Source organism: Scyliorhinus torazame, chromosome 14 (assembly GCF_047496885.1).
Source record: "Scyliorhinus torazame isolate Kashiwa2021f chromosome 14, sScyTor2.1, whole genome shotgun sequence".
NCBI classification, from domain to species: Eukaryota; Metazoa; Chordata; class Chondrichthyes; order Carcharhiniformes; family Scyliorhinidae; genus Scyliorhinus; species Scyliorhinus torazame.
Window position 1 is genome coordinate 25382194 of NC_092720.1, and position 26311 is coordinate 25408504.

At 47.5% G+C, this 26311-nt stretch overlaps 1 protein-coding gene across 1 annotated transcript in view; it reads left to right on the top strand.

Moving 5' to 3' along the window:
* Positions 1-425: 425 nt before the first annotated feature.
* The window catches only part of LOC140389585 (E3 ubiquitin-protein ligase SIAH1-like), a 40053-nt gene continuing 14167 nt past the window's right edge, over positions 426-26311 (top strand). Inside the window, exon 1 of the mRNA XM_072473840.1 lies at positions 426-1025. Coding sequence (XP_072329941.1) covers positions 588-1025 — 438 coding nt within the window. The 5' untranslated portion in view covers positions 426-587. The remainder of the gene's footprint in view (positions 1026-26311) is intronic.

Sequence of the window (26311 nt, forward strand, 5' to 3'; positions counted from 1 at the left end):
TATTTTGGAATGGCTTGACCTTCTCTGATCTTATTCATACTTCACGTTATGCAGAGTGGGCCTTATTAGTCTTACAGGGGTCTGAAATGGTTAGGGCAACATTTCTTACATTGTATCAAATATTTTGACCAGTCTTCCCATTGACCAGTTTTCCCATCATGCCATTACTTTATTCGTACCATATCACAGACGAGAGAGGACCCAGACAGGAGGCGGGGTGTCATACATCAGAGTGTTTGCGCTCTACAGGGAACGGGTCCTGGAGTTTGAGGGGGTGGCCGAAGACAGATAGGTTACCGATGTGGAGATTGACCTGCATTACAGTGGTGAGTATGGGCACGATGGGCTGAATGGCCTGCCCCCCGCGCGCTGGAAAAATTCCATGAATGGAGAGGGGCCCACGTGACGCAGGGGCTTCCCCAGGCTGACGTCACGGCGCTGGTGTTGCAAGGTTCTAGAACGCGGTGTTGCGATTTTTTTTTTTGTTTCTAAACATTCGGCGGCGGCTGGAAGCGGAGCCAGGAACCCCGAGGGGGGCTGGAGCCCGGGGGGGAGGTGGCAGAGGGATCCCCGTGCCCTCGCCAGCCATGAGCCACCCTCCACCGGCCGGAGCGGGCAAGAGCGGCAAGCACACGGTTCCCTCCCCGGCCCCGAGCGGCCTGGCGGCGGCGGCTTCCTCCTCCTCGGCGGCGGCGGCTCTCCCTGCCGCCGGGGCCGTGGGCGGCTGCGGGACGGCGGCGATCATCGGTGTGGCTTCCCCCCCTCCGCCGCTGCACCATCACCAGGCGGCGGCGGTGGCCGCTGCTGCCGCCGCCGCCGCTCAGGAACTGACCTCGCTCTTCGAGTGCCCCGTCTGCTTCGACTACGTCTTACCGCCGATCCTACAATGCCAGGCCGGCCATTTGGTGTGCAACAGCTGCCGCCAGAAGCTGACCTGTTGCCCCACTTGCAGGGGCTCCCTCACCCCCAGCATTCGCAACCTGGCCATGGAGAAAGTGGCTTCGGCTGTACTCTTCCCCTGCAAGGTAAGCCTCTTCTCCTCAGCTGATTGATGGCCTCTGCGATGACATTGTGTTTTCACTGTGCCTGGATCACCCTCCGCATCACTATTGTCTGCATGGGTTTGACATTCCAACCCTCAGCATCTCCTCCCCTCCTTCAATAGCTTTGGCCATGGAGGAATAGCAAGTTGTGCACAGTGCAAGTGCCTCTTAGGCTGCAGGGGATTAAAGTAAGTGTACCTCGTTCACCTCGACTCTTCATTGTTGCTGGGTGACATGCCTCAAGGGAAAAGCCTTTTGTGTTCCTTTCCAGGGTCAAGTATGGAAGCCCCCTTGGCATGGTGTCTGTTTAATTTCCGTGGGAGTTGGGTACCACTGGATGGCAGGCCTACCCTGCGATGAACCATCTGTCTGCCCCTTTGCGGGTTGCTTGTAGCGGAATGATTCTGATGACCGAGGCAGAAGTGTTCCATTTATGTATCTGCTGACTCCTGGCCTGTGGATGGGCTGAATGAACAGCAGAGATCCCCCCCCCCCCCCCCTGTTAATGCAGGGAAGAGGGAAGACTTGTTGTCAAATCTGGGAGTGTTATTACTTTGGGGGTTTGCAGTGGCTGTGTGAAGGTTTTGAGGTGGTGTTAATATGGCAGAGGCCTGGAGATGGTTCCAAGAGATGGAATCCTGGTATCAGAGCAGGGAGTGAGAGGTGAGGAAGGACTGGAGAGCCGCATTGAGTGTAGAAGGTAACGAAGGGCGTTGAAAGGCAAATCTACTTCAGAGTAAACGGTGATTGGGTAATGCTGGCCTGAGTTGCAAGGAGCAGGAGAGCGGTGTAGGACTGAGGCAGTGAGTGGGACACGGTCTTCTGCTCCGCCTAGCAGATAGAGCTTATTGACTCCTTAAATGATGAGTTCCATGTTTTGCTACATGTGGATCTGTAGTTTAGTTTAGATACACAAGTTAGCATTGGCTGTCTGGCTTTCCTTACAGTTTTACCATTTGGAATTCATTTTGCCTTTGCCAAGAATTGTTCTTTTGAAAAGAAATTGCAGTTCTTTATAAATTCCTTACTCCAATGTGGCCCTCAAAGCCACCTCTTTAAAGATGTGAAGCATGAATACCATTATTTATGATCTTTCGAGAGTGTTTGTGTTCCTGAAGAGTAACTGTTGGGGATTCTACTCTGGTCATGGATCAGGGGAATTCAGAGCTGGAGTCAAAATGCGAATTTCTGGGCAGATGTATATTTGGAATGCAGTCGTCCATTCACAGTGGAAACATGTTGTGCTGGCTTTTTCTGCAAAGTGGTCTTGGCGGATTGACGTTGTGATTTGATTGGTCTACAGAATACAGACTTTCCAGTTGGAAAATTAAGGGCCCCAGAGCTATTGCATCTGTCACTGTTTTTATAATAAATGAACACTTCCACCCGAATGTTAGCCAACAGTGAATGGCTCACATTCTATTGTTCAGAGAGCTGTGGATCCTAATCCAATGAGTCGATTGGAGACTAAGAGGCTGGTACAGTGGTTCGCACTGCTGCCTCACAGCGCCAAGGACCAGGATGAAATTCCAACCTCGGGTGTCTGCCAAGTTTGCACATTCTCCCTATGTCTGTGTGGGTTTCCTCCGGGTGCTCCAGTTTCCTCCCACAGTTCAAAGATGTGCAGTTTAGGTGGATTGGCCATGATCAATTGCCCCTTAGTGTCCAACGGTTAGATGGGGTTATGGGGTCACAGGGATAGGGCGGAGGAGTGGGCCGAGGTGTGAAGTTGTACGAATTAAGTAATGGCATGATGGGAAAATTGGTCAACTACTTGGTACAATGTAAGAAAAACTGACCAAGCTATTCCAATATTCCAGACCCCTGTAAGACCTGATAAGGCTGACTCTGCATAACTTAAAGCACGAATAAGATCAAGCTATTCCAAAATGCCTGAGCTCTGTAAATTTTGATAAGATTAACTCCTCATGACCCAGGGCTGTATGAGTAAGACAAGATAAGGTCAGAGATGAAGGAGTCACCGACCTTTTAATGTTCTATCAAAGGACAAGATAAGGGTATGAGTGATGAGGCAAAGAGTTCTAGGAGGTCAGCAGGTTGTGCCATGATTTATGACATTGCTTATGTTTCTACTACTGATCAAATTCCTGAATAAGCTGTAGTCACGCAATACTGATAATGATAATGCATAAATACTGAACTGATTCTTTGTGTAAGCGCGGACTTGAGGAGGAATTAGCAGTTTGTAACAACTGCTCTCTAAACTCCAAGTTGCAGCCAATACTGCATGCAGTCTTTTCGTAAATAAAGACGAGTTATTTTGTCGGAACGAACTTTGTTGAGTCTTTCTACCACATTCAAGAAGCAGGAAAAATATTGACTTCTACAGAGATGGGGTACTCTTTCAGAGGGTCGGTGTACACTCGATGGACCGAATGGCCTCTTTCAGCACTGTAAGGATTCTGAAGATCAGTAGATTTTTGGATGCTAAGGGAATCGAGGAATATGGAGATTGGCTGGGGAAGTAGAATGATATTGGAGATCAGCCATGTTGAAAGACGTAGACGGCTGGAACGACTGTATGGCCTAAACCCAGACTTATTTTATGTTCTGGGGTACTTCTGTGTCTTGGATGAGGACAGGCTGATTTCTTGGCCTTCGAGCGCCGGCCAGTATTGTGCACTTGTACGTCTTCCATTATATATTAATGATTTGGATGAGGGAACAAAATTTAACATCTCAAAGTTGCAGATGACACCAAGTTAGCTGGGAGGGCGAACTGTGACGAGGATGCAGGGATCTTACAGCATGATCTGGACAGGTAGGGCGAGTGGTCAAACCAATGGCAGATGCAGTATAATTTGGATAAGTGTGAGGTTCTTCACTTTGGAAGCAAAAACAGGAAGGCAGGTTACTACCTGAATGGTTGTAAATTGGGAGAGGGGAGTGTGCAGTGGGACCTGGGTGTCCTTGTGCACCAGTCGCTGAAGGTAAGCATGCAGGTGCAGCAGATGGTAAAGAAAGCTAATGGTATGTTGGCCTTCATTGCGAGAGGTTTCGAGTACAGAAGCAGGGATGTGTTGCTGCAATTATACAGGGCCTTGGTGAGGCCACACCTGGAGTATTGTGTGTGCAATTTTGTTCACCTTCTCTGAGGAAGGATGTTCTTGCTCCCGAGGGAGTGCAGCGGCGAATGTTTACCAGACTGATTCCAGGGATGGTGGGACTGTCATGAGGAGAGATTGACTAAGTTGCGATTGTTCTCGCTGGAGTTCAGAAAAATGAGGGGGGAATCTCATAGAGACTTATAAAATTCTAACAGGACTAGACAGGTAGATGTTACCAATGATGGGTGTGTCCAGAACTTGCGGTCACAGTCTGAGGATTCAGGGTAAACCATTTCGGACAGAGATGAGGAGGCATTTCTTCACACAAAGAGTGGTGAGCCTGTGGAATTCGTTACCACAGGAAGTAGTTGATGCTGAAACTTTGAATATATTCAAGAGGCGGCTGGATATAGCACTTGGGGAGAATGGGATCAAAGGCTGTGGGGAGAAAGCAGGATCAGGCTATTGAGTTGGATGATCAGCCATGATCGTGATAAATGGCGGAGCAGGCTCGAAGGGCCAAAAGGCCTCCTCCTGCTCCTATCTTCTATGTATCTATGTCAGTGAGCTCCTTGCATGGTTAACCCATTGGTGAAGCATCTGCCAGATAGAGATGGGGCAGATTTGGTGACGAGAATAAATTCAAGCTGGGGATCAAGAGACAAAGTTGGGGGATTGTTTTCCAAAAGAAGAAATGCTGCAAATCTGAAATAAATGAAGGAAATGCTGGAAATACTCAGCAGCACCCGTGGAAAGAGAAACCGAGTTAATGTTGCAGGACTGATAGAAAGCTACTTTATTACAGGTAAATAAAGATTTAAGGGAAGAAATGATTTAGTAACGTTTTATTGTTAAAAATCATATTAAACCATAACAGCAGACAATGCTGACAGCATGAGAAAGATCTGATAAGAAAGCCAGTGTTAAGACTGACGAGCCAGGTTATAGAATAGATCCATTGTTATAAACATGGTGTGAAGCTGGTTGCAACATTAGATGGTTTTCCCATGCTACATTATCTCTTACAACTTGATCGACATATCATCGAATTAAATGAATTATAAATATTTTAACCCAATAACTGTTAGAAAGGGGATAGAACCTTAACAATTATGTTTTACTTATGAGAAAGGGAGAGAACTTTCTCTCTCTCTTTCGCGCACTCCAAAATCATCTTTAAGCTCTCGTCTCTCTCGCTCGGAATTCATTTTAACGTACTTCTACTTTGCTTTGCAACCAGCTATTTACTTTCGTCCCAGTTTTGTATTGTGCATTTTGGTCTGAAGTAATTTCCCCGAACTGAATTGTATCTTGAATTCAACTCAATCATCTGTATTTGCGATGGACAAACAACTTTTAAATTCTGTATAAAATTTGACTTGCGTCAATAGACTTTGAAACTGACATAAATAAAGATACTTGTCTTCACTCAAGAAACTCAGTCTCAAGTTCTGTATGATTGACATATCATACAGTACGTGCAGCTACACGTAAATATATTAACAAAATATAGATCCATCAAGGATGATGAGAAGTCACCCACCTGAAATGTTAGCTCTCTCTCTCTCTCTTGTCACAGATGTTGCCAGGCCTCCTGGGTGTTCCCAGTATTTCCTGTTTTCATGTGGAATTCTCATTTTCTTTCTCGAGATTCTGCCCCGGCTGTGTTGGTTGCCCATCGCTACTTGCCCTGAGAGTCCTCTCCTTGAACCGCTGCCATCCAAGTGCTTCAGTGGCTCGCACTATGATATTGGGTACCCATTCTTGGGCATTCTGATCGACAGATGGCTTACCAGGTGGACTGCAGTGGTTCAAGAAGGCAGCTCACCGCCACCTTCTCGGGGGCAATTGGGGAAGGGCAATGAATGCTGGCCTAGCCAGCGGAGCCTTTGAATGATTTTTTTTTTTAAAGAAAGAAAGACAAATACATGTTCAGGGGTGACGTGGGAGTTGGAGGTGATCGTGGTGCAATAACATTGCTGTTTTTACCCTTTTCCGCATCAAGGAGCCCTCGTAAAACTGAAGTCGGTGAGAATTAGTTGGGGTTGGGGGGGGGGGGGGGTTACCCCACTGGTTGGACTTCTACCTTGCGCAGAGGAAGATGGTTCTGACCGCTAGATGCTAACCAGCACAGACTCCGGACATCGCTGCATGAGCCCCTCTGGGACATTTCCTGGGGCCAACTACCTTCAGTTGTTTTCTCAATAACTTTCTCACCAACCTATCAGATGTTGTTTGTTCACTGGTGAATGCAGATTTAAGTTTGCAACTCCTCGGATAACAAGGCAGCCCATGCACACATGTAGCAAGACCTGGACAACATTCAGACTTGGCCTAACAAGTGCCAAGTGGCATTTGTGCCACACAAGTGTCAGGCATTGGCTATCTCCACCAAGAGTGAATCTAACCACCAACCCATGATATTCATTGGCATTAACATATATTTGGACCCACCACCCCCACCCCATCAACATCCTTGGGGGCAATTCACCATTGACCAGAAACTAAGCTGGGCCAGCCATATAAATACTGTAGCTGCAAGAACAGGTCAGAGTCTGGGAATTCTGTGTCGATTAATGGGCCTACAGACTCTTCCAACGCCCATCCACCACCTGTAAGGCACAAGTCGGGAGTGTGATGGAATAGTGTCCATTCGCCCGAACATGTGCAGCTCTATCAAGGTTCATGAAGCTTAACAGCATCCAGGCCAAACCAGCCCATTCACGTCCTCCACCACCAATGCACAGTGTGCACCATTGAAAGGATACACTGCAGCAACTCACCCGGGGCTCCTTCAACTGTACCTATCAAACCCGCAAACCTGGCTGACAATATTGAAATCTTTACCCGTCCATCTGGCCTCAATAAAACTCGAGATGGATTTGTAGGTATAGTATTATTTATTTTAACCAACTTGCAAGGCTGACTCGCTCCACAGAGATTCAGAACACAGAAGCTGTCTCCTGGAACCCTAGAACCGAGTGAGGTCGGAGACAAAGAAATCTCTCCAAATACATTCAAATGGCATCAGGTTTCACATACAAGATTCCCATCGGTCATCCTGTACCCCTCCTGACCTGGCCATATATCCTGATTGGCTCACTTCGCATTCCTTAACCCTGGGCCTCTTGTTACCCAGCATCCTTTTCCCCATCCTCCTTGCCATGCTTTCTGAATTCCTTTGTCCTTTGTGAACTCACTACTATCTACATTACTGTAACTAATATTTGAACTAACTATTTTAGGGGCTGTTTAGCACAGGGCTAATTCGCTGGCTTTGAAAGCAGACCAAGGCAGGCCAGCAGCATGGTTCAATTCCTGTACCAGCCTCCTCGAACAGGCGCCGGAATGTGGTGACTAGGGGCTTTTCACAGTAACTTCATTTGAAGCCTACTTGTGACAATAAGCGATTTTCGTTTCATTTCATTTATATCACATTCGTTTATTCAATTCCTTACGGCCAGGCGGAAGGACAAGGGTAGCAGAAGCACAAAGTCGTACACCATCCTGACTTGGAAATATATCACCATTTCTTCATTGTAGCCGGGTCAAAAAAACTGGAACTCGCTCACGCACAGCGTTGTCCAGGTCTTGCTACATGTGGGCACGAGCTGCCTTGTTATCCGAGGAGTTGCAAACTTAAATCTCCATTCATCAGTGAACAAACCAGCTTCTGATATGTGGATGTATCAGTACTCCATGGACTGCAGTGGTTCCAGAAAGAGGCTCAATACCACGTTCTCCAGTGCAATTGGGAATGGGCAATAAATGTTGGCCTGGCCAGTGAATAAGTAAAACAAAAATGGTGGGTTGTTGAGACCCGGGTTTCTCTTCACGAAGCAGCGGTGACAGCAGAAATCCTCAATAGATTTATTTAAAAGCAAAGTGGTAAATATTTGAAAGAGAAGATTTTCTAAAAGGTTATTGAGAATCAGAGCACCGGCACAAGATTGAATGAGCCCCCCACTCCCCCGGTCACCCCATTCCTTGGGGACGGGGTTGCTGCCATCTGAACTTTGCCACTGTCATTCGCACCAGCGGATATGTGATGGTGGCGCTGTAGGGTGAAGGTGGCAATGCTGATGTTTGACCCTTCCACCTCTCCAGGCAGACGTTGAGATTGGCACTAACGAGGGGCTCTGATGGACGCTGCCTTTCCACCCTCTTGGCTGGGATATGGTGCCGAGTGATATTTTAGCTCCCATGTTCTGATGCCTCCTCCCCGCCCCCCTTTTTTTTACAGTCTGCACAGCACCAGAACGAACCCAGCAAGATTGAAAAACTTAAATCCACATCTCTCCCAAGTGTCAAGGGTATATGTCTATTATAACAATGAATATGAAAGTTGGGAACTGCATAGGTGATGTGGGGAAATCATCAGGGGGAGGGGGGAGCAGGGGATTGGAAATGGTTGGATAGCTTTTTCAGAAGGGCCAGCACCTACACAATGGGCTAAATGGCCTCCTATTGAGCTGTTTGATTCTACGGTTCTAGGAAGAGTGAGGGGAGCCTATGGGGGAGACCGAGTAAGAGCTCCCCCACTTAAGAGTTAACAGATTTGCATGCTCCAGTGGCCTTTCCTCTTAATACCTCAGACCCGTTCGTCGTGGCCTCTTGCGCGATCACCCTCAAACGCGGTTTTCATCAGTTCTGCTGGGAATGAAGAGACCCTGTGGTGAATGTGTGTATTTTTCCTTTTTGGCTTTTTAAAATTGAAAATCGAAAGTTCGCAGTGCAGTCAGTTGACGGGATCATTTTGCAAACACCCAAATGGTTGAAGCGTTCAGTGAGGCATTCAAAATATCCGGTGTTCCTCCACCATGTGAAGGATGCTTTCACACAAAAATGCACACTGCGTTACTTTTTAAACCTGCTTTGGCAAGCAAGGATTATCACAGGATCCTGATGAGGTCAGTGAGTTTTTGTTTAAAAGTGGTAACATGTTGCAGGCCAGTATCCTGCTATGTTTCCAAGAAGCTACCGAATCCGGTGTCCTGGTAGTTCAAGAAATGATATACTGAGCTATCGAAAGTAAGAATGAAAGACTTGCATTTATGTCGCGCCTCTCGTGACCTCCGGATGTCCCAATGTGTATTGGATTGGATTTTCTAGTGAAGTACTTTAGAAATAAATGTTTTAGTGTGGGAAATGTCAGCAAATTTGCATATGCAAGCTCCAATGCACAGGCAGAGGTGACGAATGATCAGTTGGTCTAATTTAGGTTTTGATCCATTTGTTGCTCCAGCAGTTCGCTAGGATATTGTTACGTCCACCTGAAAAGGCAGGCGAGGCCTCGGTTTAACGTCTCCTCTGAAAGACAGCCCCTCTAAACGTGCAACACTCCCTCGGTACTCCGCTGAAGTACTAGGTGCTCTGGAGTGGGTCTTGAACCATCTTGAGGCGAGAGAGCTTCTCACTGAGACACTTCTGACACCAAAGGCCATTCCAGATTTGCTCCTAGTCTGTGCTGTTGTGTGACTGTAGTTTTGGCTTGGCCTCCCATGAACACAGTGGGTTGTTGCATGTACCCCAGTGCATGCCTGTAAGTGCCTCCCTTTCTCCTGTTACGGGACCAGACCAGACCCCCAATTTATATTCGGAAACGCAGATGAGAAACCCCCAAAAGTTCCGGGTGCGGCGATGACCAGCTGAGTCGCACGTTTCGGCAGCTCCCTGTGAAACGGACTTTTGGGCTCTTGATAGGAGCCCCAACGGCAATTTTAACGGCTGAAAACACCGTGCGGTAAACCAGAAGGGTGTTCCCCCCTGGACACGGATGGAAAAAGGAGAGGAAAGTGGCCGGATTGCAGCGGATCCTTTGGAACAACGGCAAGGAAGGCAAGCAGAAACCAAGATGGCGTCGGAAGGTGGCAGTTTCATATGGGGCCCTGAACAACAAGAGTTTTTGAAACGCTGCGTGGAGGAGATAAAAAAGGAAATGAAGAAAGAGTTGTTGGCCCCGATATTACAGGCGATTGAAGGGCTGAAAGAGGAACAAAAGACCCAGGAGCAGGAGCTTCGGGTCGTGAAGGCGAAAGCAGCAGAGAATGAAAACGACATACAGGGCCTGGTGGTGAAGTCGGAGATACAGGAGGCACACCAGAAACGATCTGTGGAGAGGTTGGAGGCACTGGAAAATAACGCAAGGAGGAACAACTTGAGGATTCTTGGCCTTCCTGAAGGTGTGGAGGGGGCGGACGTCGGGGCATATGTGAGCACGATGCTGCACTCGTTAATGGGAGTGGAGGCCCCGACGGGTCCGTTGGAGGTGGAGGGAGCATACCGAGTTATGGTGCGAGGACCGAGAGCAGGAGAAGCTCCCAGAGCCATAGTGGTGAGATTTCTCCGTTTTAAGGATAGAGAAATGGTCCTTAGATGGGCGAAGAAAACTCGGTGTAGTAAATGGGAGAACGCGGTGATCCGCGTCTATCAAGATTGGAGTGCGGAGGTGGCGAGAAGGAGGGCGAGCTTTAATCGGGCCAAAGCGGTACTTCACAAAAAAAAGATAAAGTTTGGAATGCTGCAACCGGCAAGACTGTGGGTCACATATCAAGGGAGGCACCACTACTTTGAGACGGCGGATGAAGCGTGGACTTTTATTGTAGAAGAAAAATTGGAATGATTGGACTACGAAAATGAACGTTTGGACAAAGTGGTGGGACGAGTGGGGGGGGGGGGGGGGCGAAGAGGGATTGTATGATTAATCCTGCGGTATGGTAACTTTTCTTTCTCCCACAGGTGGTGATGGGGGGAGGTGGGGAGGGAGAGGAGATGGGGCGTTGGCCATGGGAGGCGGGGCCGAGGGAGAGGCGCGGGCTTGGTTCCCGCGCTATGATAATTATGGCGGGAATAGAGAAGCAGGAAGGAGGGGGCGCCGCACGGGGCGAGCCGTGATCACGGGGGGAAGCCGAGGTCAGCCAGAGTTTGCTGACTTCTGGGAGCAACATGGGGGGAGTAATTACGCTAGCGGGGGGTCTAGCGGGGGGGGGGGAGGGGGGAATTACTGGGTTGCTGCTGCTGGGGAAAGGGGGGAGTGGGTGCGGGAAAGGATGGGCGGGGGGGCACCGTCTGGGAGAAATACAGCCGCGTGGGAACTGGGCGAGAAGCTGGAAAAAGATGATGGCTAACCGGCAAGGGGGGGGGGGGGGGGGTGGGAAGCCCCCCAACTCGGCTGATCACGTGGAACGTGAGGGGGCTTAACGGGCCGATAAAGAGGGCACGAGTACTCGCACACCTTAAGAAACTTAAAGCAGATGTGGTCATGTTACAGGAAACGCACCTGAAACTGATAGATCAGGTTAGGTTGCGCAAAGGATGGGTAGGGCAGGTGTTCCATTCGGGGCTGGATGCGAAAAACAGGGGGGTGGCTATATTAGTGGGGAAGCGGGTAATGTTCGAGGCAAAGACTATAGTGGCGGATAACGGGGGCAGATACGTGATGGTGAGTGGCAAATTGCAGGGAGAGATGGTGGTGTTGGTAAACGTGTATGCCCCGAATTGGGACGATGCCAATTTTATGAGGCGAATGCTAGGACGCATCCCAGACCTAGAGACCGGAAAGCTGATAATGGGGGGAGACTTTAACACGGTGTTGGAACCAAGGCTGGATAGGTCGAAGTCCAGGACTGGTAGGAGGCCGGCAGCAGCCAAGGTGCTTAAGGATTTTATGGAGCAGATGGGAGGGGTGGACCCGTGGAGATTCAGTAGACCTAGGAGTAAGGAGTTCTCGTTTTTCTCCTATGTCCATAAAGTCTATTCACGCATAGACTTTTTTGTGTTGGGTAGGGCATTGATCCCGAGGGTGAGGGGAACGGAATATACGGCTATAGCCATTTCGGATCATGCCCCACACTGGGTAGACTTGGAGATAGGGGAGGAAACAAGAGGGCGTCCACCCTGGAGAATGGATATGGGACTAATGGCGGATGAGGGGGTGTGCTTAAGGGTGAGGGGATGCATTGAAAAGTACTTGGAACTCAATGACAATGGGGAGGTTCAGGTGGGAGTGGTCTGGGAGGCGTTGAAGGCGGTGGTTAGGGGGGAGCTGATATCAATAAGGACACATAAAGGGAAGCAGGAGAGTAAGGAACGGGAGCGGTTGTTGCAAGAACTTTTGAGGGTGAACAGACAGTATGCGGAAGCACCGGAGGAGGGACTGTATAGGGAAAGGCAAAGGCTGCATGTGGAATTTGACTTGCTGACCACAGGCACTGCAGAGGCACAATGGAGGAAGGCGCAGGGTGTACAGTATGAATATGGAGAGAAGGCGAGCAGATTGCTGGCACACCAATTGAGGAAAAGGGGAGCAGCGAGGGAAATAGGGGGGGTGAGAGACGAAGATGGAGAGACGGAGCGGGGAGCGGAGAGAGTGAATGAAGTGTTTAAGACATTTTATAAAAAATTGTATGAAGCTCAACCCCCGGATGGGAGGGAGAGAATGATGGAGTTTTTGGATCGGCTGGAAATTCCCAAGGTGGAAGAGCAGGAAAGGATGGGATTGGGAGCACAGATCACGGTAGAAGAAGTGGTGAAAGGAATTAGGAACATGCAGACGGGAAAGGCCCCGGGACCGGACGGATTCCCAGTTGAATTTTACAGAAAATATTTGGACTTGCTCGCCCCGCTACTGACGAGGACCTTCAACGAGGCAAAGGAAAGGGGACAACTGCCCCCGACTATGTCAGAAGCAACGATATCGCTTCTTTTAAAGAAGGAAAAGGATCCGCTACAATGAGGGTCCTACAGACCAATCTCCCTCCTCAATGTAGATGCCAAGGTCTTGGCCAAGGTAATGGCAATGAGAATAGAGGAATGTGTCCCGGGGGTGGTTCATGAGGACCAAACTGGGTTTGTGAAGGGGAGACAGCTGAACACGAACATACGGAGGTTGTTAGGGGTAATGATGATGGCCCCACCAGAGGGTGAAACGGAGATAGTAGTGGCGATGGATGCCGAGAAAGCATTTGATAGAGTGGAGTGGGATTATCTGTGGGAGGTGTTGAGGAGATTTGGGTTCGGAGAGGGGTATGTTAGATGGGTGCAGCTGTTGTATAGGGCCCCAGTGGCGAGTGTGGTCACGAATGGACGGGGATCGGCATATTTTCGGCTCCATAGAGGGACAAGGCAGGGATGTCCTCTGTCCCCATTACTGTTTGCACTGGCGATTGAGCCCCTGGCGATAGCGCTGAGAGGTTCCAAGGGATGGAGGGGAATACTTAGGGGAGGAGAAGAACACCGGGTATCTTTATATGCGGATGATCTGCTACTATATGTGGCGGATCCAGCGGAGGGGATGCCAGAAATAATGCGGATACTTGGGGAGTTTGGGGATTTTTCAGGGTATAAATTGAACATGGGAAAGAGTGAGCTGTTTGTGGTGCATCCAGGGGAGCAGAGTAGAGAAATAGAAGACCTACCGTTGAGGAAGGTAACAAGAGACTTTCGTTACCTGGGGATCCAGATAGCTAAGAATTGGGGCACATTGCACAGGCTAAATTTGACGCGGTTGGTGGAACAGATGGAGGAAGATTTCAAGAGATGGGATATGGTAGCATTGTCAATGGCAGGGAGGGTGCAGGCAGTTAAGATGGTGGTCCTCCCGAGATTCCTTTTTGTGTTTCAGTGTCTCCCGGTGGTGATCACGAAGGCTTTTTTCAAAAGGATAGAAAAGAGTATCATGGGTTTTGTTTGGGCCGGGAAGACTCCGAGAGTGAGGAAGAGATTCTTACAGCGTAGTAGGGATAGGGGGGGGCTGGCACTACCGAGCCTAAGTGAGTATTATTGGGCCGCTAATATTTCAATGGTGAGTAAGTGGATGGGAGAGGAGGAAGGAGCGGCGTGGAAGAGATTAGAGAGGGCGTCCTGTAGGGGGACCAGCCTGCAGGCTATGGTGACAGCCCCATTGCCGTTCTCACCAAGGAACTATACCACGAGTCCGGTGGTGGTAGCTACACTGAAGATTTGGGGACAGTGGAGACGACATAGGGGAAAGACCGGAGCACTGGGGGGGTCCCCGATAAGAAACAACCATAGGTTTGCCCCGGGGGGAATGGATGGGGGATATGGAATGTGGCAAAGAGCAGGTATAACGCAATTGAAAGATCTATTTGTGGATGGGAAGTTTGCGAGTCTGGGAGCGCTGACCGAGAAATATGGGTTGCCCCAAGGGAATGCATTCAGGTACATGCAATTGAGGGCTTTTGCGAGGCAGCAGGTGAGGGAATTCCCGCAGCTCCCGACACAAGAGGTGCAGGACAGAGTCATCTCAAAGAAATGGGTGGGGGACGGTAAGGTGTCGGATATATATAGGGAAATGAGAGACGAAGGGGAGACTATGATGGACGAACTAAAAGGGAAATGGGAAGAAGAGCTAGGGGAGGAGATTGAGGAGGGGATGTGGGCAGATGCCCTAAACAGGGTAAACTCGTCGTCCTCGTGCGCCAGGCTAAGCCTGATTCAGTTTAAGGTATTACACAGGGCACATATGACTGGAACACGGCTCAGTAAATTTTTTGGGGTGGAGGATAGGTGTGCGAGGTGCTCGAGAAGCCCAGCGAATCATACCCATATGTTTTGGTCATGCCCGGCACTACAGGGGTTTTGGATGGGGGTGACAAAGGTGCTTTCGAAAGTAGTAGGAGTCCGGGTCGAACCAAGCTGGGGGTTGGCTATATTTGGGGTTGCACAAGAGCCGGGAGTGCAGGAGGCGAAAGAGGCCGATGTTTTGACCTTTGCGTCCCTAGTAGCCCGGCGCAGAATATTGCTAATGTGGAAAGAAGCCAAGCCCCCGGGGGTGGAGACCTGGATAAATGATATGGCGGGGTTCATAAAGTTAGAGCGGATTAAGTTCGTCCTAAGGGGGTCGGCTCAAGGGTTTACTAGGCGGTGGCAACCGTTCGTCGAATATCTTGCGGAAAGATAGATAGGGGAGAACAAAGAAGGCAGCAGCAGCGGCCCAGGACTTGGGGGGGATGGGGGGGGGATAGGGGGGGGTGTGGCCTGAGACAAGGCAGTTGCCAATTAGGGCTAGTTTTTATTTTTTGTTATTTAATATTTATTTATTTGTTGTTGTTTTTGTTTAAATTTTAAAAAGGTCATTATTATCTGTATTGTTACAATGTTGTGTAAAGGATGCACAATGTACTGTGTTGGTTGACCAAAAATTTTCAATAAAATATTATTTAAAAAAAAAAGAGAAACCCCCAAAACTTTCAATTTGTAAACCGCAAGGAAAGCATTCTTCACCGCCAGGACTGAATCCACTTTCAAATATCATACCAGGAGTAATTCCACTGACAAATAGGGATTTTTTTTGTATTAAAACAAAACTTTATTATTAACACAGGAATAACCCCATTAACATCCAAGGGACAAAAAACACTTTTCGATTAACAGTTAAACAGTTCTTAAAAAATAAAGAAAGGTTTTTTAGTCTACTTCTAAAATTTCAATAAAGCAAAATCCACACACAGGTCAAATGCCACTTATTAATTACAGTTCACACTCAGTGGCTTACAGGTTTATTCACAAAGTCCTTAGAGAGAAGCTTTCGGAAGTCAGCCAGAGAAACACACCTCCTTTCCTCAGAAACCAGAGCTGCACTCTGAAAATGAAACTAAAAACAGACAGGACAGGGCTGAAAAACAAAATTAAAAACAGACCCAACCCCCGCCTATGAGTGACCTCACAGCCTGCCTAGCTGTTAACCCCTTAATCACAGCGTTAGCAGATTTATAATCTGGACACGTTAACCCAAGTTCTTTTACATCACTGCAACGGTTATATAATACGATACAGCAGATGCTGGAAATCTGTAATGAAAACAGAAAATGTTGGAAAACCCCAGCAGGTGTGGCAGCGTCGATGGGACAGAAAAGCAGCGTTAACGTTTTGGGTCCAGTATGACTTGACCGTCCTATATGTTCCAAGGAAAAGTTCTATTGGACTCAAAGCGTTAGCTCCGTTTCTCTCTCTCCACAGATTGATGCCAAAGGTGCTCGACCTTTGCAGCACTTTGTGTTTTTACTTGGATGGGTAACTTGTTTTTCGGTATCATTAGCTTCCAGAGGAAAGTTTTCTTTTAAAGTAAATAATTTGGGCTTGGCCAGATCATTGTAGTGACTTTATTCACTGGGTGGGTGAAAATGTTGATGTGTTAAATGTTGTGGGCCAAATAGCAACAAAATTGAAATCTTTTAAGAATAACTTTTTTTCAGGAAGTAACATTTTCACATTACATTTGTGTAACCAGTTGGCTTGTATGGATTTCTTTTAACTAGCCCAGTTTTTATAACTGTTGGTGATTGTTCATGTCAAGAACGTTGCTCTATTTATTATGAGAGTGATACAAGAAGAACTCCCCTTCCTCCTGTTGTCTGGTTGGTCGGGATGGCTCACGCTGCACAGGATTAAGGGGGTCCATTAAGACCTAGGTTCAAAACCACGCTAATGGACTGAAACTCGCCTGCCCGTGAAAGTTGGACGTGAAATAAATTTGGGCATCCGCAGCCCACTTTCTAATAACGGGCGTTGCCTTGCAACATTATTAAAGTGCCGCGTTTGATGGGAAATCTAGCGGGATATGTTGTGGGGTGGTGTGGCTGGGGTTTGAAACTGTGGCTCTGTTGGGGGAGGAGTAGGAAGAACTTCATTGGCCGGGCCATGCTTTATGCTGACTCCAGGTACCTATTGAAACCGTGCCCCAGGTTCCAGACCCTCGAAGTCTTTCACTTTGAACACAGGTTCACAAGAAAACAGCTGGCCATGACCCTTGATGCGTTGGAAAGCCTGCGTTCTGGATTTTCTATCCTCCTGCTTGTGTACCAATGCATATGAACAGCAGGGGTTGACCGTCTGTAGAATGGACGGCACAGTAGCACACTGGTTGGCACTGTTGCTTCACGGCACCAGGGTCCCAGGTTCGATTCCCGGCTCACTGTGCGGATTCTGCACGTTCTCCCTGTGTCTCCGGGTGCTCCGGTTTCCTCCCACAAGTCCCGAAAGACGTGCTGTTAGGTAATTTGGACATTCTGAATTCTCCCTGTGAATCCGTACAGGTGCTGGAATGCGGCGACTAGGGGCTTTTCACAGTAACTTCATTGATATGTTAATGTAAGCCTACTTGTGACAAAGAGTATTATTATTAGAATCATAGAGCTACGCAGCACAGAAGGAGGCCATTTAACCCATTACGTTTGTACTGACTCTTTGAAAGATCTGTCCAATTATTCCCACCCAGCACACTTGCCAAGAGCTTTTTCAAACACCGTATGAAACAGGGCCACTTAAGGAGCTTTCTGGGCAGGTGGTCCAAAGCTTGGTGGAAGATGATTTTAAAAAGCACCTTAAAGGACCAGAGAGGTTTAGGAAGGGAATTCTGGAGCTTAGGGCCGAGGCACCGGAGGACATGGCCAATATTGGGGATGAGGAGTGGCCCGGGGTGGGGGGGGGGGGGGTGCACAAGAGGCCAGAACTGGAGGAACATGCATTCTTTGGAAGCTTCTAGGTCTGCTTGAGGTTAAACAGACAGGGATAGGTGGGGCCATGGAGAAATTTGAACACTGGGATGAGAGTTTTAAATTTGAGGTGTTAACGAGACTGGAAGTCAATTTGGACTAGCGAACACAGGGATAATGACTCCGGGAAAATGCTACTGTTGCTTCACAGTGCTAGGGTTTGATTCCCGGCTTGGGTGACTGTCTGTGCGGAGTCTGCATGTTCTCCGCATGTCTGAGTGGGTTTCCTCCGGGTGCTCGGGCTACCTCTCACAAGTCCCGAAAGACGTTCTTTTTAATATAAATTTAGTGCACCCAATTCATTTTTTCCAATGAAGGGGCAATTTAGCGTAGCCAATCCACCTAACCTGCACATCTTTGGGTTGTGGGGGTGAAACCCACGCAGACATGGGGAGAATATGCAAACTCCACACGGACAGTGACTGATGGATTTAACCATTCGGTTACCAGCAGCACTTTGCGATTACTGGAATGCAGTAGAAATTTGAGTTAAAACTTGTCAGGTGCAAATAAGAATTGTTTTATTTGTATTACAATTGAGAGTCATTTTAAAGTCCAGCCATCATATGGCTCACAAAGAGGCACTTTGTAGACAATTGAACTTTCACAGGTAAAATTTTACTTGCTTCGGCAAACAGCTCGAAATAACTTCTCAGAGTTAGAAAGTGAAATATGAAGGACAGATTGATAGATAACGAATAATAAGTCGAAAAAGAGGGAGAGCGAGAGAGAGATGGCCGAAAATCCAGCACAGTTATACCACGTCATATCTGGTTTCAGGCATCTAATTACACCCTAATATAATCCTAATTGGTTTGGGTTGAAGTCCGATATATTTGATTTGATGTTCTAACTGTCCATCTTTAAAGTCCAGCAATAGTCTAAAATGTTTCAGTCTGTATAAGTTATGGAATGTGATTCAGGCTGTTGTCACGAGTGGCCTGAAATCAGAACAATAGAGCCTTTAAGTTACTGGGCTCTCGTCACCTCGTTGCCATGGATTCAGCCTTTGTCCTTGGAGAAATGTAGTGAAAAGGGCTTGTTTTATCAGACTTCTGTGTTTCTTTTAAACTATGTATTTAAAAGTTCTGTTAGAGAAAATGATTATTGCTGTGTCATGCTGTCTTGTAAATGAATTTGCAGAATGTGTTTTTAATCCTTAATTTAAAACTGGGGCTTAATATTTACGCTAAACAGCTATCTTTTACCTACATTAAGTGTATTAGAAATACCTGGCTGCTACAGTTACCCAGGGCCGGGATTCGAACCCGGGTCCTCAGCACCGCAGTCCCAGTGCTAACCACTGCGCCACATGCTGCCCTTCGAAAGATGTTCTTGTTCGATGAATTGGACATTCTGAATTCTCCCTCTGTGTACCCAAACAGGCGCTGGAGTGGCGACCCGGGGATTTTCACAGTAACTTCATTACAATGTTAATGTAAGCCTACTTGTGACGCTAATAAAAAGATTATATAGTCAGGATCCATCGCCTTCACTGGGTCCAGTACTCTCTGACAGTTAATAGCATCATGTGCGTTGAACTAAATGATATGGGCAATACTTCCTGTTGCGGTAAAAATGTTGGGAAGAGATCGAGTTGGCTTGCCTATGTGATGATCCCCGTTGACATAACTGGACAGGAAGATCCCAGAATAGAATCCTGGCTCAAAACATTTGTCATTTTAATTTTTTTATAAAGCATGAAGGACCAGAGTCACAGCACTGCTAATTATTCTGAACAAGAAAAAACATTTATTAAACGTGAAATAATTAGATTATGATACAATACGTCTTTACTCTATCCCCCCTCTTAGCTTAACAAATACACACTAATTTTAAGATGAACACTGATTACAAAGTGCACCTTGAGCTACAATGGTCCCATTAAGATAAAGTTCCTTTTAAGCATGCAGATTGGCTGTGATAAAATGCACGCACTACACTTTGAATCCGACACGGTTATCCATAGAATCCCTGCAATGCAGAAGGAGGCCATTTGGCCCATCGAATCTACACCGACCCTCCAAAAGAGTGCTGTAACCTAACCTGCACATCCCAAGACAGTAGGGGGAAATTTAGCATAGCTAATCCACCAAACCTGCACATGTTTGGACTGTGGGAGGAAATTGGAGCACCTGGAGGACACCCATTTTTCTCTTCAGAATCCCCTGGATGATAGTCACATGAGTTTCTAAACTCCGCTCCAACAACATGCTATAAAATCTCTTCTCATAATAATGCATGCTCTTTGTGGTTTGCATTCCGAAACCTAGTCCAGGTTTTCAAATGGCACTTTAAACAAAGCTTCCACTCCACTTTTAACATCAAATCCAGACCAATATTTTACACCAACCTTGACAGCTGTACAAGCTGTTCACAATTGCTTTAACTCTCAATTCCCAGATGGTATTAAAATTACATCAAGCATTTCCTCTATCTCTGAAGCCTGCTGTCCCACTTTAAATCTAGTCACTGCCATTGTCTCTTTAACTCAGAACACTTTGTTTACTCTTCCTTGAATTCTTCTAAACAATACCTTGGTCACTGTTCTCTTAACCTCAGGTCTCTTAAATATTCTTTCTGTCCCCATTCCCTGGTTATTTGGATTGTATCTTATTCCTTATGAAGCTTACATCTTTGCAAATCCCTTGTCTTATCCAGCTACTCCTTCCTGACAGGAGCTGAGAGCTGTTCACTACCCAATGTTCTGCCGCCAACTGCTCTGGCTTCCAGATAAAACTAAGAACAAAGGAAAGCCCTTCTCACTGAAAAGTGACCTCCTGTTGCTAAACAATGACTTACTTCTATTTGCTCTGCGCCTTTGTCCAGCATGAATCTAACTATAGGTTTTACTCTTCCAGGCACAGAAACATTAAATTAAACCCAATTAAATAGACTTTATTTCTAATGTTTACCAATACAATACCGTGGGGCAGCACGGTAGCATTGTGGATAGCACAATTGCTTCACAGCTCCGGGGTCCCAGGTTCAATTCCGGCTTGGGTCACTGTCTGTGCGGAGTCCTCCCCGTGTGTGCGTGGGTTTCCTCCGGGTGCTCCGGTTTCCTCCCACAGTCCAAAGATGTGCAGGTTTGGTGGATTGGCTAAGATAAATTGCCCTTGGTGTCCAAAATTGCCCTTAGTGTTGGGTGGGGTTACTGGGTTATGGGGATAGGGTGGAGGTGTTGACCTTGGGTAGGATGCTCTTTCCAAGAGCCGGTGCAGACTCGATGGGCCGAATGGCCTCCTTCTGCAGTGTAAATTCTATGATAATACAAATATAAACCCCTTAAAACTAACTTTGTTGGACTTCAGATGGCGTAACCGAACCTTCGAAAGAGCACTCTACCCAACTCACCCGTCCAACCAGCCCCTATTCCCACAACAGAACCTGCACATCCCTGGATACTAAGGGGCAATTGATCATGGCCAATCCACCTAATCTTTGGACTGTGGGAGGAGACCAGAGCGCACACAGGAAACCCATGCACAGGAGGAGACAGTGCAAACTCCACACAGACGGTTACCCGAGGCTGCATTCAACCTGGGTCCCTGGTGCTGTGAGGCAGCAGTGCTAACCACTGAGCCACCGTGCGATAATGTAAGGGGAAGATGCCCATGAGGTGACTTCCGCTGGAGCACTGTACTTTGTGCATCTTTTCTTAGTCCCATAGATTGTTTACCCTTGGAAACCCGCCTAGTTATTGTATGATTGAAATGACCAAAAAATTCAGGGAAAAGAAGACTAGAGCAGAAATTCTCGGCAAGTAAAATGGCGGAGTCAGTTGCTGGTGCTCTGTCCACTCCACTAATGGCTGAGGTGCTTTCTAGTACCTTGGCAACGGAATTCGAAAAGCACCAACGAATTGTGTCGGTAGACCTCACAAAATCAATCAAAGAGGCCTTGCTCCCCATTCGAGTGGCTCTGGGGAAAGCCTAGGGCGCCACGATCAAAGATATGGAGGTAGTCTTGTTGGACCACAGCGATTGGATTGCCTCGCTGGAATGGTAACTGTCTTCGGTGATTGAAACGAGTAGATCTTTGAGAGTCGAGAAGAATGCCATAGAAAATAGGTCCAGGAGGCAAAATATTCAGATTGTGGTGTAGCTAGAGGAAATAGAGGGCCCAATGCCCACAGATAACTTTTCAGGGAAGTTCGGCAAGATGGTGGGCGAGGGTGGTTTCACATCCCCTCCTGAGTTGGATCGGGCCCATCGTACACTTTGGGCTGAGTCCAAGATTCGGCCCGTCCCAATTTTCTGTTTTATTATTGGGCAGCCAATATTCAGAAAATATTGTTGTGGTTTGGTGATCCCGGTTCCATATGGGGACAAATGGAAGTGCGCTCCTGCAGTACCTCTAGTCTTCGTCCAATAGTTACTGCACCATTGCCTTTTTCCACTGTTAAGATTCTAACCCAGTGGTGGTCCTCTCCCTGAGAATTTGGAAGCGGTTTAGGCAGCATTTCAAGCTTCTTTCCCTGTCTTCGCTAGCTCCCATATATAATAATCACCATTTCCTACCAGCTGGATTAGACTCTACATTTAAATTTTGGGATGGGAAGGGTTTGGAGACCTGTTCGGAGGTTTGGTCGTTTTAAGGAGTCAGCTGAGAAATGTCAGCTGCCCAGTTCTGGTCTTTTCAGGTATCTCCAAATTCTCAATTCTTCGGGTAAAGTTTTCCCTTCCTTGCCTTTGGCTCCATCCTTTTCCCTGATGAAGAAGATTCTGTCACTGGCCAGGCCTGACGAGTTGGGCTCTATTTCTGGTATAAATGGTCATATATATATATATATAAGGGGCTGGTTTAGCACAGTGGGCTAAACAGCTGGCTTGTAATGCAGAACAAGGCCAGCAGCACGGGTTCAATTCCCGTACGGGCTTCCCCGAACAGGCGCCAGAATGTGGCGACTGGGGACTTTTCACAGTAACTTCATTGAAGCCTACTTTTGCCAATTAGCGATTATCATATACTTTCAACTGACTCTGCTCCGTTGAGTGGTGTTTGGGTGAATTGGGTCCCATTGTTAATGGTGAGTTGTGGAGTGAGACATTCATGTCTTCATGTGCTTGGCTGAGTCTGATCCAGTTTAAGGTTTTGCATAGGACAAGCTTCACCAGGGCTAGGATGAGCACGTTACTCCCTGGGGTCGAGGATAAGTGTGAGCGCTGTCCTCATGGGCCGGCTAATCAGAGGTAAATGTGCTGGTCCTGCCCCAAGTTGCTAGGTTTCTGGGCGTCTTCCTGTAACACCATGTCGGAGGTATATTTGGGGTATCAGATCGCCGGTGATTCAGTCTGGGGTGAAGGCGAGCGTCATCACCTTTGTCTGATTGATAACCCGGAGGAGATTGATAGCCTGGGGGTTTCCCACTCCGCCTAATGCCTCTGCTTGGCTGGATGACCTCAAGTCATTTCTGCGTTTGGAGAAGGTCAAGTTCACCATCTGGGGACAGTGAGAGGTTCCACCTGAGATGGTTTCGAGGGGATGCGAGGAAAAACCTTTCTACCCAGAAGGTGGGTGGGAGTTTGGGATTCGCTACCTGAAAGGGTGGTGGAGGCAGAGGCCCTCATAACATTTAAGAAGTATTTAGATCTGCACTTGCGATCCCAGGGCAGACAAGGCTATGGGCCAAGTGCTGGAAATTGGGATTAGAATAGTTAGGTGTTTCTTTCTGACCGGTGCAGGAGCAATGGGCAAAAGGGCCTTTTCTGTGCTGTGTGAACACATGGCTCTACTATATGATGGCAGCCATATAATTCCTTTTTTAAGAAGTTAGTCACCATCCGCTGTTCGGGGGTTTAGATGAGTTGTTGCAAAGAACAAAGAAAAGTACAGCACAGGAACAGGCCCTTCAGCCCTCCAAGCCCGTGCCGACCATGCTGCCCGTCTAAACTAAAATCGTCTACACTTCCTGGGTCCGTATCCCTCTATTCCCATCCTATTCATGTATTTGTCAAGATGCCCCTTAAATGTCACTATCGTCCTTGCTTCCACCACCTCCTCCGGCAGCGAGTTCCAGGCACCCACTACCCTCTGTGTAAAAAAAAACTTGCCGCGTACATCTCCTCTAAACCGTGCCCCTTGCACCTTAAACCTATGCCCCCTAGTAATTGACCCCTCTACCCTGGGAAAAAGCCTCTGACTATCCACTCTGTCTGTGCCCCTCATAATTTTGTAGACCTCTATCAGGTCGCCCCTCAACCTCCGTCGAGAACGAACCGAGTTTATTCAACCGCTCCTCATAGCTAATGCCCTCCATACCAGGCAACATCCTGGTAAATCTCTTCTGCACCCTCTCTAAAGCCTCCACATCCTTCTGGTAGTGTGGCCAGAATTGAACACTATACTCCAAGTGTGGCCTAACTGAGGTTCTATACAGCTGCAACATGACTTGCCAATTCTTATACTCAATGCAATAGTTGCATTTAAGTTAATTAGGTGTGTGCGTTTTTGCCTCTGTTAATTGTAATTATTTCCCTTCTATTGCATTTTTCTGTTTGATAGTTTCGGGTTTTGATTATTATGAAAAAATTCTTAATAAACATATCTTTTTAAGCTACCTCTGTTTTCCTAACACCTGGTGTGACGCTTTTGATAGAACTATGAGATTGCAGGAAGCATCAGTTATTTTGCTCCTAATTCATTCTGGAGCAAAGACAGCAGAGCATAGACACAATAACCATGGTTACCACACTGATCGCACCTGAGGTCGCCAACCTACAACCAACCTGCCGCCATTTACCAAAAGTGAGGTTGTAACCGCGTCTCCCCTGGGTACTAACCATCTCCAATGATTTATATTGCCTCACCTTCTTAGTAGCAGGCCCCAAAACAAAAATTAGCAAATAGAACCTGCTGGTGCAGACCTAAATTGTGTGAATGATTGAGTCATTATGTAACGTGACCGTACCTGTTTTTTTTCAAGTCTTCTGCTTGTTTTAGTGGGTTTAATGTTGAGATGGTAGCAACATTTTAAAAAAAAAATTTAGAGTGCCAAATTCATTTTTTCAATTAAAGGGCAATTTAGCGTGGCCAATCCACCTACCCTGCACATCTTTGGGTTGTGGGGGCGAAACCCATGCAGACACTGGGAGAATGTGCAAACTCCACACGGACAGTGACCCAGAGGCGGGATCGAACCTGGGACCTCGGCGCCGTGAGGCAGCAGGGCTAACCACTGCGCTACTGTGCTGCCTTTTTGTTTTAATGCTTTCACTGGGATTTACTTTTGGTGGTGTGGTGCATTTTTTTTAATCCCTTGTTTTCTACACTAAAACACAGTACGAGTTTACGTATCCTGTGCCCATTCCTTTGGGCTCGCTATCGATATAACCTGTTCAGCATATTGTATCTGGCGTGGGCAGGGGGTGACTGGAGCAGTGTGTAGCAGGGATGGGGAGAGCATACATTTTAGGATCTTTTAAGATCAGCTGCTGTATACATTGATTGGTTTGAAATTTCGGACTTCAAAAGACCTTCAGCACCGAATCTAGATTGACAAGTCCGGTGCAGCCCCGGGGAAGTGCTGCACTGTCGGAGGTGCCAGCTTTGGGGCGAGACATTAAACCGAGGCACTGTCTGTCCCCTTGAATGGATGCCAAAGATACCACGGCTCGGGTCCCAAATGGAACAAGCGAGTTCTTCCTCCCACTGGTCTCCCGGCCAATATTTATCACCGAAAAGGATTGTCTGATCACTAACATAGAATCCCTACAATGCAGAAGGAGACCATTCAGCCCGTTGAGTTGCATGGTTCCACCGAATGATCACCCTACCCTACCTATCCGTTGGACACCTAGGGGCAATTTAGCATGGCCAATCCACCCCAGTGTCACATCTTTGGACTGTGGGAGGAAACCGGAGCACCCGGAGGAAACCCACGCAGACACTGGGAGAACGTGCAGACTCCGCACCGACAGTGACCCAAGGTTGTAATCTAACCCGGGTCTGTGGTGCTGTGAGGCAGCAATGCTTGCCACTGTGCTGCCCCCATGCACTGCCCTTTGTGCAGTCTTGCTGAGCACACATTGGCAGCCTTGCATCTTGCAGCAGTGGCAATGCTTTGAGAGCACTTTCGTTGGCTGTAACTCACCTCCGGACGTCCTGAGTACAAGTCACTTTTTTCAGTTCTTTAGTCCACCCAGTTGCGTGAGCTACAGCTTTGGAAAGTGCCGCTGATTGATAGAAATTTCAGCTTGCTTTGGAGCTTTGCCTTTGAGGCCACTTAAACGTGAACCGGACTGACACCAAAACATGGGTGCTCATTTGTCTGCTCCAGAGTTCGCTGAGCATTGTGCACTTCTGTACTAAACAAAGAACCCTTACATTTGCTTCACCAGGTGAGTGACGAGTACCATCCCAAATCTGTATGTGCAGCATGCATCAATCAGTGCGGGCCCACGCTAATATATATTTAAAACTGTGACTGTGGGAGTGTGACTGCTCTGACAAATCAGATTTAATCCCGCGCCAGCATGTGCATTCTGTACTGTACTCTCTCATTTTGTACCGGAGAAGTAAGTCCATTTCTAATGAGTATTTTAATAGATAACTCCTGTCAACTGTGGTCCAATGGCTGTCACCCAATGGGCAACACGGTAGCACAGTGGTTAGCACTGTGGCTTCACAGCTCCAGGGTCTCGGGTTCGATACCTGGCTTGGGTCACTGTCTGTGCGGAATCTG